The sequence below is a fragment of the Gopherus evgoodei genome, chromosome 5 (genome assembly GCF_007399415.2).
Source record: "Gopherus evgoodei ecotype Sinaloan lineage chromosome 5, rGopEvg1_v1.p, whole genome shotgun sequence".
NCBI lineage: Eukaryota > Metazoa > Chordata > Testudines > Testudinidae > Gopherus > Gopherus evgoodei.
In genome coordinates, this window is record NC_044326.1 from 75,497,866 (window position 1) to 75,513,998 (window position 16,133).

Here is a 16,133-nt window from a genome sequence, read left to right on the forward strand (position 1 = left end):
GGTGTGATCGGAGAGATGTGAACTTGAGAATATTACCCCGTGACTGACAGTGTAATCAGATCTGCAATACTTTTAAATTACAGGGCTACAGCTGCCAGCAGGTGAACCACCGTATCATCAAAATCTCAATGAATTATAAATGATCTGGAAAAACCTTTAGATAAGAGGGTACAAAGGAGGAGACTGTATTTTGAAGCCAGACAATGCAGCTATAAAGTTAGGTGCTTGCTGCCTTGTTAAAATGTGTCCAAGATTTAATCTGACAACTGCATTGTAAAATCAGGTTTAAAAACTCTATTCAAAGTACTAACCATGACTTCTGAAGATTAAATAGTGATTGTGATAAAGGAGAAAAAAAAAGGACTCTCATTCCATCAAAAATGTTCAAGGTCAAAGTGGCATAATATTGTGTCCTTTAAGAACCAAAATAAAGAAAAATTTCTTACTGCCTTTATTTTAAAAATACGTTTCTCTCTCTCTTTTAATTTACAGACAATTATGTAAAATTACATGCACAGGAAAGTCATTTTTTTAGAGAAAATTCTCTACCATAATTAACAAGAGTTTATTTTAACTCAGCATGAATGAAATTTCAAATAAATTGCAGAGTGCTGTACTGGATTTCCCTAGTGCTGACTGATATGAAACCAAAGCTTTGCCTACAGGTTTAAAAGAAGCCTCGGGACACAATAATATTGCTTCAAATGCAATGAAGCAGAACCAGAACGGAAGCGTGGTTCTGCCCATGAGATCTGTGTGGAATTCAGGAAATTCACTGGATCCAAAGGTACTGCACACTATCTTCAGAAGCCCTGCTCTTGCTCCTTCACCACCTTCACCTCCCCACCAGTGTGGTTTTGATGGGATTACAATGCCAAGGCTTCTCCTATTAGTTTCTTCATTCTGAACCTCTCTTGAAGAGAGGAGGTGGTATTCTTACATGTCATGGAGAGGATGTATGTAACGCAGATAGGGCTGCTTTTCATATCAGTCTACCTAGGTAAGTACCCATCACCATAGTAACTAAGCACCTTTTCAGCAGATTACCCATGAGGCTCGTGGGAGGATAACATATATACTGCATCTCCCACCCATTCCCCCCACAACCACACACTCCTCAAAATCCTCTCACCAGCTGCAAACCCTAATCCTGTTAAGAGTGCCTCCATGCTAGGATGGAGCTACAGGGGTCTCCTCCTCTTCCATAGGTACAAGAGATTGGTATGGAAGAATCCAGGCCTTTGCTTAAAAATAATCTTTCATGTTAAATTACCAAACCATATAACAACCACACAAACAACTATCTTCAAACAACGATGCATTTCCCAGAGACCCAGAACTGCTGTAGTCTCCCCTGCTTCTATAAGGTGGATAGAAAGTTTGTTAATCATTGAGCTCAACAGCTAGTGATCAACGGCTCCATGTCTAGTTAGCAGCCAGTATCAAGCAGAGCGCCGCAAGGGTCGGTCCTGGGGCTGGTTTTGTTCAATATCTTCATTAAAGATCTGGAGGATGGCGTGGATTGCACTCTCAGCAAGTTTGCAGATGACACTAAACTGGAAGGAGTGGTAGATATGCTGGAAGGTAGGGATAGGATACAGAGGGACCTAGACAAATTAGAGGATTGGGCCAAAAGAAATCTGATGAGGTTCAAGAAGGACAAGTGCAGAGTCCTGCACTTAGGACGGAAGAATCCCATGCACTGCTACAGACTAGGGACTGAATGGCTAGGCAGCAGTTCTGCAGAAAAGGACCTAGGGGTTACAGAAGATGAGAAGCTAGATATGAGTCGACAGTGTGCCCTGGTTGCCAAAAAGGCTAATGGCATTTTGGGCTGTATAAGTAAGGGCACTGCCAGCAGCTCGAGGGACGTGATCACTCCCCTCTATTTGGCATTGGTGAGGCCTCTTTTGGAGTACTGTGTCCAGTTTTGGGCCCCATACTACAAGAAGGATGTAGAAAAATTGGAAAGAGTCTAGCGGAGGGCAACAAAAATGATTAGAGGGCTGGGGCACATAATTTATGAGGAAAGGCTGAGGGAACTGGGATTGTTTAGTCTGCAGAAGAGAAGAATGAGGTGGGATTTGACAGCAGCCTTCAACTACCTGAAAGGGAGTTCCAAAGAGGATGGATCTAGACTGTTCTTAGTGGCACTAGATGACAGAATAAGGAGTAATGGTCTCAAGTTGCAGTGGAGGATGTTTAGATTGGATAGTACGAAACACTGTTTCCCTAGGAGGGTGGTGAAGCCCTGAATGGATTACCTAGGGAGGTGGTGGAATCTCCTTCCTTAGAGGTTTTTAAGGTCAAGCTTGAGAAAGCCCTGGCTGGGATGATTTAGTTGGTGTTGGTCTTGCTTTGAGCAGGGGGTTGGACTACATGACCTCCTGAGGTCCCTTCCAATCCTGATATTCCATGACTCTATGATTCATGCCTATACATTTAGGATGTCTGTTGTTAACCTAGAATACAGTTAAAGTAATTCCAATAATAACTACATACATTTATTACAACTAAAAATACCTAAGCAATACATTTCTGAACTAATACAGTAAGATATAAATATTTCATCATCATTACATTCCATACATTGAGGGCGAGTTATTAACAAAATAGCAACGTGTAAGAAGTGCTTTGTTTACACATAACCTTAACTCTAAACCACAAAACAATTTAAAATATCGTTCAATAATTCAATATATATCTACAGATAGCTATATACATATTACCATGTAATATATATAAGAGGGCTGAAGTGCATAAGGTATATAATGGAAGTCAGTTAGGAACTCCACAGTATATCAAAAATAAAGGAGGTCACTGAAGTAACATAGGGAATCATCAGAGTCTGCAGCCCAGTAAAGCACACACAGGGGCGGCTCCAGGCACCAGCATGCCAAGCTCGTGCTTGGGGCAGCAAGCCACGGGGCGCGCTCTGCCAGTTGCCACGAGGGTGGCAGGCAGGCTGCCTTTGGCGGCATGCCTGCAGAGGGTCCGCTGGTCCCTGGTTTCAGCAGACCTCTCGCAGGTGTGCCGCTGAATCCATGGGACCGGGGACCTCCCGCAGGCATGCCACCGAAGGCAGCCTACCTGCTGTGCTTGGGGTGGCGAAGTATCTAGAGCCACCCCTGAGCACACAGAGCTAAAATATGGAGATTTACTCTATTCAGATACTTAAATTACATTGCTATAAAATCAACCTCAGCCAGTTAAACAGCACAGCTCCTAAAATTTCATTTAAAGAATTTGAGCATCTACCTGGCTGAACTATGAAATAGGTTGTGTTTTGTTTTTTTTTAAAAAAACACCTCTCTGAAAAGAGCTAATAATAAAATTTGGCGGTTGATTCTCCAGTGTGGTAAGGTCACTTCAGCTGAATTTATGTGGATCAAAGTGATCTCCAAGTGGTTCATGGAGTCCTATAAGGGGACAAACTAAAACCTCCAAAACTTTCGATAGAGTGAGGGGGAGGGTTTAAAATCAGATCTTTTCTAATACAATTTTATATAATTGAAGTTTAAAATACTCTTCTATGTCATATATTTGACAATATTTACTGTTTAAGTTAAACATATCTTGTCAGCCAAGAAAAAGGATTGTAGATAAGCCTCTTCTACTTGTTAATCAAAGTCATGTAGTCACACGATTTGATCATTTTGCTTTACTTTATTATGAAAGCTGAATTAGTTTAATGATCTATTTGTTAATTTGCTCTAGTAACATGGACGAACCGAGCCCCAAGTAGAACAAAGTGGCCTGTGGGAACTTTCATCTCTAAAGACACTGTTCACTTAGATTAAACTAGAAAAGGATGACATACTCCATATTAAAAATAAGGGCAGATACAGTCTACTCCATATGTCACACAAATCAGGCACAGCCTTTGAGTCCTTGGCCAGTTTCCAATGCTGCCTTTGATTGGGCAATATTTGGGCAAACCCCCCGCCCTTCTTTAAAAGCACATTTCTTTTCAATGGCTCAGAGGTTCTTGAAGCAGTTAGTTAAAATTCCATCACAAGAGAATTCAGAGGGTTTCTTTCCATAATTGGACTGCCAACAATTACATTATTTGTGATTAGGCTTATGAAATGCTTCACTATAAACTATTTCACTGATCATTGTGTCCATGAGTAATGGGCTCCACTATTAAAAAGAAATGTGACCATATGATACAATTAAATGTATGGTGACTTATTTACATTTCCTAAGAACCAATTTTAGTATTTTTCATGCCAGAATAAACTAATTACTACCTCTATGTTACACACCTCTGTTTTTACAAAGATCACTTTTACTCCCTTATTAAAGGTTAACATAGCTGGTATTTCCTCTATTGCCTGGCTTCTCTAAATGTTATGCCCTATTTCAATTTTATTAGGTTAGGCATGTAGTGGAAACAAAACTGCAGTCCTTCCAGTATGGAATGGCAATCTGTTTATTTTACAGCTCAAGAAGTATGGACTTCTAACACCCCTTGTAGAAACCAAGAGAGTTCTGTGTGCGTGGGGTGAGGAGAGGGAAATTATTTCTGCCTCTTTCTTACGAAGATCAGCAATTTTTACAGACAGCAAACAGATGGAAGGATATGGAAACAGTCATGTATGTCACACCATACACACATACAAAGCAACTGCCATCAGTGACATTTGTCAACATTTCATTAATTATATAGAATGGGTTAGCAAACCCTGGCATGTCTGCAAAATTTCTCTTATCTGAGCTGCTCCCTCCCTGCTTAAGAGTCAAACTGAATATTGAAAGTTACAAGGCCCCTAATAGTTACAAATACATGGAGCATACCACAATAAAACATGCCTTTAAAATACCTGCAAGAGATATAGTATTTATTTTTAAACTAAAAAAAAAACAACAATCAGTATTTGCTACATACAAGTGTTTGAGATGCTGCAGTTCTCTCTTTTTAAAGTTATGGGGGAAATACTAAAAAGACTCTCAGGCCACTGCATGGTAAATGTGTATACATAACTGATTTAATGGTGGCTTACTTGTATAAAAACATTAAGAAGTATTTTAGTTTCCTGCACTGAAGCTGGAGTGGTGAATAATATTGCTGTTGTGTGTATGTATTTCAGGTTGCAAAGCCAAAAACTCAAAAACTAAATTAATTCAAGTGCAGCAGATGCATTATGATGCAGCCTTTAATTACATGATCACTTAATATTTTTTCCACAAGACCACAGCTGCATTCAGATCATAAGATGGATGATGTTTACTGAACGGGTAGCTATTCAATATTTCTTTTCATCCTTCTATCCTTTTATCAGTCAGCGTGTGGCCCCATGGGCTTATTTGGCACACACCATTTAAACAATGCACTGAATACAGAATGATTAGTTTCCTGGTGGGTTTTTCTATGGCATTCATCATCACAGTGAGTTTGAACTATATGACTGGTTCAAACAGTAATCAATTTATCTTTACAACACCCATGAGGTAAAGTGGCATTAAGTATCACCATTTTATGGGTGTGGATCTGAGGCACATGACATTAAAGTTAAAATTGTCAAGCATCCACTAATTTTGGGCTCCAAATCTGATATGCCTAGGGCAGGATTTTTCTGAGTACTTAATATTGTATATGTTCAAAACACAGCTCCCATTGACATCAGTTGCAGCTGTGCATGCTCAACATTTTTGCAAATCAGACTCCAGGTGTCTCAAGTTGGGCACCAAGAAAATAAAGAACATAGAATTAGTGGCCAACTATTTCTGACTTAACAGGGAGGACTGAGCCAGGCCCCAGGAGCAGCAGGGTCTTCCTCAGCAACAGCAGGAATGGGAAAAGGAGACGTTGAGGCCCACTTTTCCTCCCTCCCTCCCTCCCAAGCCTCCAGAGATGGCGAGCTTCCCTTTAGGAAAAGCCCTCTCCAGGCTTATCGAGCCTCAGAAGCTTCCCTTGACCAGCTATATAGTGTAGAAGAAGCAAAGCTGGACTTTCCAGGGATTAAATCTAGAAACAGCAGAGACCACTTCAGCAGCAGCAGGACAGGAAAAAAACTGGACCTCCCCCTTAAGTCCTTCCCAGTCCCAGTGCACCAATGATGTGATGAGACTGCTTTTCATAATTTAAACTGTAGACTGGTTGTCTGGTAAAATTTCTTTCCTCCTGCCTCTCTCCTTCCTAAATTCTCTACTGCTAGCCTTGCTCCACCTGCTCCTCTCCATTTTCTCCCCTTTCCTTCCCTCTTTTTTCCTGCTCATCTCTCTTTTGCTCTGTACCTATCAATGTCCATCTTCTCCTTCATTTATTTTTCCTACTCCTTTTATTCTTAATCACATATGTGTAATAAGCGACAGAGTCCTGTAAGATTTCAAAGACTCAAAGTCCGCACACCTGGGCCAAAATGCTGGAAGAGTATTTTCTGTTTACTTAATATTAAGAAGTAACCATGCCAAATCGGTAGCTGTGTTTTCCTTGACACAGGACACCAAAACCACAATCCAAACTAAAAAGTACAAACAGATCAAACTCCTATCTTATAAATCTTATAGTCCTGGCCCCTTCACACCTGGTGAAAACAGGACATATCATTGTATCACCCAGTCTCTCCAAAGTTGAAATATTTCTCTCATCCTATAGAAACTTTCTAGGATAATGATACCTAACTAAAAACACCAGTGAGGCTGTTTTCCCACAGGATAGAGAAGCTGGAGAAGGAGGAACATTCACACAGCAACGCTTCAGGTGCTTTATTCTAAATAACCCTCAGTACAGAGAACTGATCATGGTCAGGATTCCATACAAGTATTTGTAATCCCTCAGAAGCAATAGATGGCTTCCTGAAAAGTCTCTGTTTATAGGAATAATTGGAGATTTGCCACAAGTGGAAACATCAGGATGAATACAGTCAAGCACATAAGAATCCCTTCATAAAGCCCCCAAATTGAAAATATTCCATAAAAATCATGTCATTTAAGTGATTATCTTCTGTGTCTGTTTTATTATATTAAACTTAATGTAATTTAAACACAGAAGTAGAAAACTATGCAAATATTCATACTATTAATAACACTGATGTTCTACCACAAGCAAACATTGTGATTAGCATTTTCCAACCCATACAGGTAATATAGCATAGCTATAAAATACAACAAACATCAGAAGTTTCACAGCCTGATATATTAACATGATCCCATGCTGTTTCACATGAAACAGAAAGCTTAATATGCCTCTATTAACTTTTAATATTCCCTACCGTCTGCAGTGAAATATATTTTTAATCACAATAGTGTACCCAGTTTCTGAAGATAATCTTGTTTATCATTGGATATTAATTTTTCGAAATCTTTGCTGTATGTTTTGCAATTTAAGCATCTTTCATTTGCAATATTTTACTAATGGAGAACTTTTACCATTTTATATTAAATAATATTTTACATTTAGAGCTAATCCTATGGCTTTACTCACATGAGCATTCTTACTCATTGTAATAGGACTAACTCATGCAATTAAACCAGATCCTTATACAATACCTTTCATCCCAAAATTTGCCAAAGTGTTTCACAAAAAAGGGACATACTCCTGCATCTCTTACTCATTCAAATACTTCCATTCATTTCAATGTGTGTATTAGTTTATCAGTGTTGCAAATAGCAGCTACTATCTTCCAAAGTATATTATTGCAAAACAGAAACTTTGCATGGTGTTGTAAAGCCAGACCCCTGCAGACCCAAAGATCACTGCAGAACAAAACACTGACAAAATCTATGGCCAGTAAAGAATAATTATCATGATGAACAGAAAAACATCTTTTCCCTGAACATTTGTTTTGAGGTTAGTTTTAGGCACATGCTACCTCTTTTCCAAATAGATTGAAAAAAAAACAAATGTATATCTGGGGTGTCATTCAGATGTAATGCATATTGTCAGAATATAATGAGGTGTTTACTTCATTCATTTTGATCACACAAATACTGACTGAACGCACAGCGTTCTTGACTCTACTGACTCTCTTCGTCTTCAAGAATTTCTCTGGTGTCTGTAGGTGTATATAATTCCTAAGCGCTTGTAAGACAAAAAGACACTCTTCCCCCATGTATATTTTACTGTGTCAATCTATTGAGTAGTGCATAATGTGCAAGAAATTATTTCCCTCTTCCTTAAGTATAAATAATCTATTTATATTGTAAAAACTTACAAATAACATTTTCAAAATTGCTCCTAAAGGGCTTTTGAAGGCCGCTGAAAGGATTTTAAAAAGGAAATGGTAGAAGATGGTTTCCTTGCTCGCCCTACAACTCTGTACAAGTTCAGTGTACGTGGAAGAACTTCTTAATTCACCAAATCAATGTATAACTGTTAGCCATCTGATAACTTTCATGACACTTACTTTGCATTGTGTGCATACAAACATCTTGTGCCAGATTCTAATTCCTCTTGCACTAATGTAAATCTCAAGCAAATCCATTGGCTCAATCCTGAGTCCTTTTGTGGCTCAAGTGGTACGAAGTGGCCATATAACTGGCTTCAACAATCAGGTGCAAATTCTCTCAGTCATCATGTCCTTCTTATCCCACCATATGGGGCATAATGAGAGCATGCTGCACTCTGGCAAATTCTGGCTGGTAGATGGCCATTGTAGTACCCCTGAGGCTGCTCTAAATTACACTAAATTTGAACTAGCCAACAGCCAAACCCAGAATTGGGAAATCACAGCGTGTTATCTCATCTCTGTTATGCACCACAGTGGTAAAGGACTGAGCACCATGGTTTAAAATGAGTTGCTCTAGATTTACATCAGTGTCTGAGAGATCAGATTATAACTCTAGTTCAAAATTGTTTTAAAATAATTGGTATAACTAGGCTAATGACAAACACTGACTAGAATAGAAAGATAACAGTATCTGATCTTAATAGTGCATTTATAATTCACTTAATGTGTAGTTTTAAATTGCACATTTTCATACGCTGAACAGGCAAAATGTGTCTAGAAGATATAACTCACTGCAGGAGTATAATCTGTTTATTGATTAAAAATGTAATTTCTGCACTCCATTTGTACTTATGTGCACAAAAAAAATGTTGAGAATGATCCTTTGGAGGACACTCAGATTCCAATATAGTGGTACACTACACATCACTATCATCTATCTACATATAGCTCAGGTTTTAAATTACAAAATGTAAATAAGAACTGACAAGTAGTATGTTGTTTTTTCTAGTCACTGAACAACAAAAGAAAGCAAGAATGTCATATGAGCAAATTAAGTTTCAGGCAGTTTATCTACACGTAAATCCTTTGAATTCCACAGTCCTCACTTACACATTTTTATATCTGATTCTTGAATTGTACACATTATTTCTCTTAAACAACACAGTAAAACGTGCTTGTGTGTGTGTGTGTATTTTTATGGTGAAATACCTGGACATCTGTACAGCTTTCTTGCCTGTGCAATATCTCCTTTACTTAGACGAGTACGCTGACCAATGGCAGGTCGTATACCATTATCATCACGGGAAGGAAGAATGGTATCCAGAAACATACCCCTAAAAAAAAAATAAAACAATAATCGACTCATAAAACCTTAGAAAATTTTTTATAAAACTATTCATGTTTTTATATTATATATTTATTTTATAAACAATAAATATTTTGTCATAATTAAAAAGGTAAAATGCAAAATATGAAACAAAAAAAGAAAAGAAAAAGTGAATGGAAGAGAAAAATTCCCCAAGTTGAAAAAATGGCTTAAACAGTAGCAATGATAATAGAAAATAGTCTTGCTTTAATGCAAACTGGCAACTACTTTTTTATTTCGAATAGAAAACAATAGCCCAGAAATTTCCTATTCAAATTTAAATTAAATGGGAAAAGATTGTTGGGACCTAGTACTTGTCACATTGAAGACAGGATCTGTTGTTTGCTTAGTCTATTGTCTGCCTGGCAACAACATGAACAATTACACATTGCCTTGTGAAATTCTTCTTCCAAAGTCCCTGTTCCAAATGAAGTCTCAAGGAGGTATTAAAGGTCTTACTTGCGTCCATGAAAAGCAGGGCAATTCAGAATTAAGGTTGCCAATGCATCTTTAATTCATAAAACTGTGCTAAGCTATTTCAATGTAAGGGTATTTAGTAAGATCATTCTTCTGTTGTGTGTTAGACCCCTGAGCTATCCTTCTGCTGCTAAGACATGATTGGTGAGCCAAATTCTGCTTTCTATTACAATGATATAAATCCATGCTAACTCATTTGACTTCAGCAAAATTACTCCAAATGACTCTGATGTAACAGAGAGCAAAATTAAGTATTAATCTTATCTCAGAATGTCCTTGGTTTGATGGATTTAAGTCTGATATTTTTTAAATCTGATTTTTTGAGTTAATTATAGCAGCATTAAATTAATATTTGGAGCAATATGAAAAAAGAAATATGTTCCATTAACATGCTACAAAGTCTGAAAACCTTTGAATTCTGATGTGATGTCACTGGGCTTATTTAAAATTTTGCTAGATTTTCCTTCTTATCTTTGATACTCATTTATACTTGTAGCACATACACTGAAAGCTAAAATCTTGTATTACCATTTATCAGTATTGACAGTATAATGTTGTTTCATAATACTCAGTGTGCTAAGGCAGAAATACGAGCCTAGGAATAGAGGCTGCTTTTTGAAGTACACTAAACTGGCCATTTTGAATGTTTTTCCTATATCCTGCTGTCATTGCACACATAAAACTCTCCATGACATGACTGGGATTATTCCATAAAGACAGACTGCAGGAAATATGTTTATTTTAAATATTAGAAGAAATAGTTCAAAGTACTAACTGACCATCTGAATAACTGTTTCGAGGAACAAAGCCGGATTTTTGTAAAACAAAAGAGCAACTGTAACAAGAAACTATAATTTTATTTTTCCACTGGTATAACCTGAAAATGACCAATCCATAGAATTTAAAATTTAGGCAATAAGAAATCATTCCTCTTTTGCGTTCTCTAGCACCACCTTAAAAAGGCTTATGGAAATAACAAACCCTTGATAGTCTTAATACTTATCTATATGTTGTGACTATTACTTCATGAAGTTTTGTGGTCTTTGTTGACCTGTTCCTGGTGACTAAACGAAATCCTAGTTACTAACAGATGTTAAAGTTCCACACTGAATACAACTTCCCCTCCGAACATAATCAATGGCAAGTCTTATGAGCTTTAAGGGCCTCTGTGAGTGATACAAAACACTCTCTTCTGCCTAGGGGTAGAATACAATTCCCTATAGCACTCTCAGGCCTGGTCTACACTGGCAGGGTGCGGGGAGGAATCGATCTAAGTTACGCAACTTCAGCTACATGAATAATGTAGCTGAAGTCGACGTACTTAGATCTACTCACGGTGGTGTCTTTGCTGCTGTGAGTTGGCTGCTGCCGCTCCCCTGTCGACTCTGCCTGTGCCGCTCATGGTGGTGGAGTACAGGAGTCGACAGGAGAATGCATGGGGTTTGATTTATCATGTCTAGACTAGATGTGATAAATTGACCCCTGCTGGATTGATCGCTGCCTGCCAATCCAGCGGGTAGTATAGACATACTCTTAGTTTCTGCCAGCCTGGAGCATCTAAGACTAGGATCAGAAACTAAATCCTCATTTTGTAGTCATTACAGAACACTAAGACTATGGTTATTCTTTTCTATTCTATAAAACTTCTTATACCACCTTCCTCAACATAGCATTTGAGCACCTTCTAGTAGTGCATTAAACAACATCTACCATGTGTGTTTCATTCCCACACTTATCTTCCTGGAGGAGAACTGTGTGTGAAGTGTTCTGTTTTGGTAGATTTTTTGGTTTTTTTTTAAATGTACATGCTGCTATGTGCTTATATTAGAGAAGGCAGGTCATATAAGTGTTCCTTGCACTTATAGTGAAAAGTAGTGAGACTGATGATGGTCTTTAATGCATGTAAGAGTTCATTCTATAGTCTTGGATCAGCCCCTGAGAAAGCTCTGTCTCCTGTACCACTGAGCTTTATCCATCCATTCATGGAACATATATGGTCCCCATCACTGTAACATCCGCATGCCTCACAATCTTAATTATTTATCCTCACAGTACCCCTGTGAAGTAGGAAAATGTTATTATTCCCATTTTACAGATAAATAACTGAGGTATACAGCAGCTACACAATTTGCACAAGTTCACACAAAGTCTGAGATGGAGCAGGGACTTGAACCTGAATCCTCCTCCACAGACTTTACCCTTGTGGGGTCCATTGGCATTACAATGATAACATTTATATAGGGTGGTTAGTGGGTGAGTACAGGGTATGAAATATAATCAGCACTATGGGTGAAAGACCCTTCCCCAAACTCAAACCTCATAGGCAGGCTGTGCAAGGATAACCAGCAGTGGAGCAGCAATGTGGGAGCTCCCAATATGGGAACAATGGGATTCTTGATTGTGTGGGTCTAATGCCACTAACACCATGAACAGCACAGAATGAGCTGCAGTCTCTTGTTGTCAGATGCTACCGGTGTGGTGCTCCGCTCTGTTCAATGTTGGTATCACTCAGCTGCGTGCGTGTGTTCCCTCTTATGCGCTGCCCCAGCTCTGCAGATAGCTGACACAGCAGACTCATCGAGAACCCCCAATGATCACAGAGTCTATTAAGGTATGAAGGCACGTCGGCCAGGTTTATTGCCATATGGACACAATGGTAGTTCTCTGTAGATTTCTTAGTCTAACTCAGGGCATACTACGAGAAAGTGCCTCTTGACAATGGACTCAGCTCAGTCAGTGGCGGGACTTTCCACTGCCCCCTCAGCTGGACAAAGACACCGCCCCAGGGATGCATTCTTATACACAGATACAAACAAGTTACACATCACTCCTGACTTACTGAGGTGCAACCCTTCTACGCAGAAAGGTACAACCCCTCTACACAGTAAGGTGACGCCTCTCACCTTGTACATGTTAGTTCGAACAAAACAACTCTATCCATCATATTATCCTTTTGCCCCTGTCATTGGGATGGGTTAGCCTGTTCCTTGTTATCTGTGTGGAGTGTACAAGTATGTGAATGTTCTGATATCTAATGTTCAGTACCTTTTAGATATGTCTCTTTTTGCAGCATCAGCCCTTTCCTTGCCAGCTTCTGTGAGCAGGGCCTGCCTCTGGCTCACAGCTTAACTTTGCTTTATGTTAGCGAAGTCTTGACCATTACTTTAGTTCAGGCCTCAGGCCTCATACCTGGCCTTCGATACCAAAGTTTCTGTCTCTGGGCCTCTACTTACTACATCTCTAATCTAGTTCAGCCCTTTCCCATGGCCCTGGTTTGTGGGGTACATTTTCCAGACTTACATCTCACTCATTATACCCACAGAGGTACACAATTACTTAAACTTTATGTATTGAAGTGAATTTCACTCTTAGAGAAAGGAACACATGCCTAAATATTTCATGTGCTTGATTCTTCTAAATTTAATTTTTTGCAGCATATGAAGTTTTACAAAATAATAGACAACTGTTATGAAATGAGGCTTCCAGGTTATCTTTATATTAAATCTAAATTAAAACAAGATTAAAAGGCTGCTTTGAAATTGAATATCATGTCGAGACATTAAGCAATCAAATTATCCTACATAGTTGGATTTAAAGAAAAACAATAAGCTGTGTTTTGCCTTCTGTTGGAACACTCTCTGCTGAAGGAATATAATATTTTAAAGTTGTTCTGGAAATGCCATTGTTAAATCTATGGTTCCTAGTTTTCACACACGGGAATGGAATTAAAAGTCAAAAGGTATAACCTGAGACTCCAACCTTGAGAAGGTGTTCCTGGCATAGTGCATAATGCTGTCAAAATCATATGGTTCCCCAAGGGAGTTCACCTCTCCAGGCTCCATCTTCAGGAAGTTGTATTCCTGACCTACAAATGAGTCATAAGCAAAGTCTCAGATTAATCTTTTGATAAAGGTGGGAGAAGCGGAAAAAGAGCTACAATGCCATTCACAGAAACTCATGGATCTTAGTGAATCTAATCTTTAGAATAGTTAATTTCTCTTATTAACTGGATGAATGGGGAAGGATCCATGCACTTAGAACACCCACCACTAACTTTATTCTACTATATATATATATAAATTAGCTGTTTCATTCACCTATGCACTGTAAGTGAATAAGGCACAGAACATCAACTTATGACAAATGTGGAGGTCACAACAGTCACTAACTTAGCCATCAGTGGTAGAAGAAAAAAATCCACCTCACCACAAAGAGCCCAGCAGATAGCTCAGGGGTGGAAAACTTTTGGGGCCGAGGGCCACATCTGGGTGAGGAAATGTATGCAGGGCTGAGGCAGAGGGCTGGGGTGTGGGAGGGAATGTGGGGTGTGGTGTGCAGGAAGGAGCTCAGGGCAAGGGATTGGGGCAGAGGAGGGGTATGGGGTGCATGAAGGGGCTCAGGGAAGGGGGTTGGGGTGCAGGAGAGATGTGGAGTGCAGGAGGGGGCTCAAGGCAGGGGTGCAAGAGGGGTGCTGACTGCGGGAGGGGGCTCAGGGCAGGGGTTGGGTGCAGGAGGGAGTTCAGGGCAGGGGGTTGGGGTGCACAGAGGTGCAGGGTGCTGCAGGGAGCTCAGGGGCAGGAGGTTGGGGTACACATAGGTGCAGGGTGCAGTAGGGAGCAGGAGGGGTGGGAGTGTATGAGGGGGCTCAAGGAAGGGAGCTAGGGTGCAGGAAGGGGTGCGAGATGCAGGCAAGGGGCTTAGGGCAAGGAGTTGGGGGATGGGGTGCAGGAGGGGTTTGGGCTCCAGCCCAGCGCTGCTTATCTAAAGTGGCTCTGGGGTGGCAGCAGTGCACACTGGGGCCAGGACAGGCTCCCTGCATACCTGCCCAGCTCCTGGCCCCGCACTACTCCGGGAAGCGCTGCGGCCCCTGGGGGAGAGGAGTGGAGGGATCTGCATGCTCTGCCCTTGCCGTGCCTCCAGGTACCTCCCCTGAAACTCCCATTGGCCGCAGTTCCCCGTTCCCGGCCAATGGGAGCTGCGGGAGCCGGTGCCTGGATGGAAGGGCAATGCATGAAGCCCTCTGCTTCCCCGCCCAGGGACCGCAGGGACATGGTGCTGGATGCTTCTGAGAGCGGCACAGGGCCTGTGGTGCCATGGGGGGCAATCCCGCTGGCCAGATTTAAAGCCCCGAAGGCCAGCCCTCAGACTGTAGTTATCCCCGAGATAGCTGTTCAGTGGGAATTCCACAGGCTGGCTACCAAAGTAACTTTGCTTAAGTAGAGGCTACCCTTTCAGTCCCCTTCTACCACAACAGTTATTTGGGCCAACTTCCCACTACCCCTCCCACCCTAACCTCATGTAACTGTTAGGGGCACATGTGAGAGATGCCCTGATCAGTGTAAGAAGTAGAGGCTCACTTCCAGCCCTTCCAGCAACCTCAGGTCCCGGCCGAAAGCCACTAGTCCTTGTCAGTATACAAATATGCAAACTGGCCTTTGCTCAAACCCAAATCCACTGAACTCCTACCAAAAGTTGTTACCTACATTAATGAACAATACTGGCCAAACCTCTTGAACACAAACAGAAAATCAAAAACACCCTCGCTGCACATGCCAATTTCCTCTTGATGGAAATGTCTTTCTGATTCCAATTACTGATGACTAAGGCTCTGACAAGAAGGGGCATTAGCATCTTCAGTTAGGAACTAAGCAGGAAGGTGGAAACTTGCAAAGCAAAGGGTGGGTGGCCTGAGAATGGCAGTCCCAACCCAGGAGAAAGGTAAATACTGTACCCACTCACATGCAGGTCTAGGTGGCAACAAGTTCTCCTTGTGACATGAATCCACCAATCACAGGCAAAGCCTGAAGGAGGACAAGGAGCAGTTACTGCACCCAACCCCTTTTAGCATACATAGGAGTCCAGGATGCAGCACACAGAAGTAGGGAAGAGAATATGTGCAATGTGTGGACTCAAAGGGTAGCAGGAGAAGAGTCTGAACCTCTCTCAACCCTTCAGATTAAGAACCATGGGAAGTGTCTGTTCCCTGCCAGTCCTGCTCGAAGTCCCATTCCAAGGAGTACGCTGGGAATTTTAACAGCTTCATTGCATAACAAATTAAAATATTTAAATATTGCTTTAAGACCACGAAATCATACAATGGCTTTTTCAGGGCACAA

The 16,133-nt window shown here is 40.6% G+C and overlaps 1 protein-coding gene across 2 annotated transcripts in view; it reads right to left on the reverse strand.

Moving 5' to 3' along the window:
- Positions 1-16,133, reverse strand: part of TLL1 (tolloid like 1) — a 106,557-nt gene that overhangs the window by 62,979 nt on the left and 27,445 nt on the right. Inside the window, exons 5-6 of one of the 2 annotated variants that reach the window (XM_030564889.1) lie at positions 13,777-13,882; positions 9,384-9,508 (exon numbers count right to left, since the gene is read on the reverse strand). In XM_030564889.1, the coding sequence (XP_030420749.1) occupies positions 9,384-9,508; positions 13,777-13,882 (231 nt within the window). Of the gene's footprint in view, positions 1-9,383; positions 9,509-13,763; positions 13,883-16,133 lie in introns of those variants that run through there. The other variant, XM_030564888.1, reaches the window with a different exon arrangement.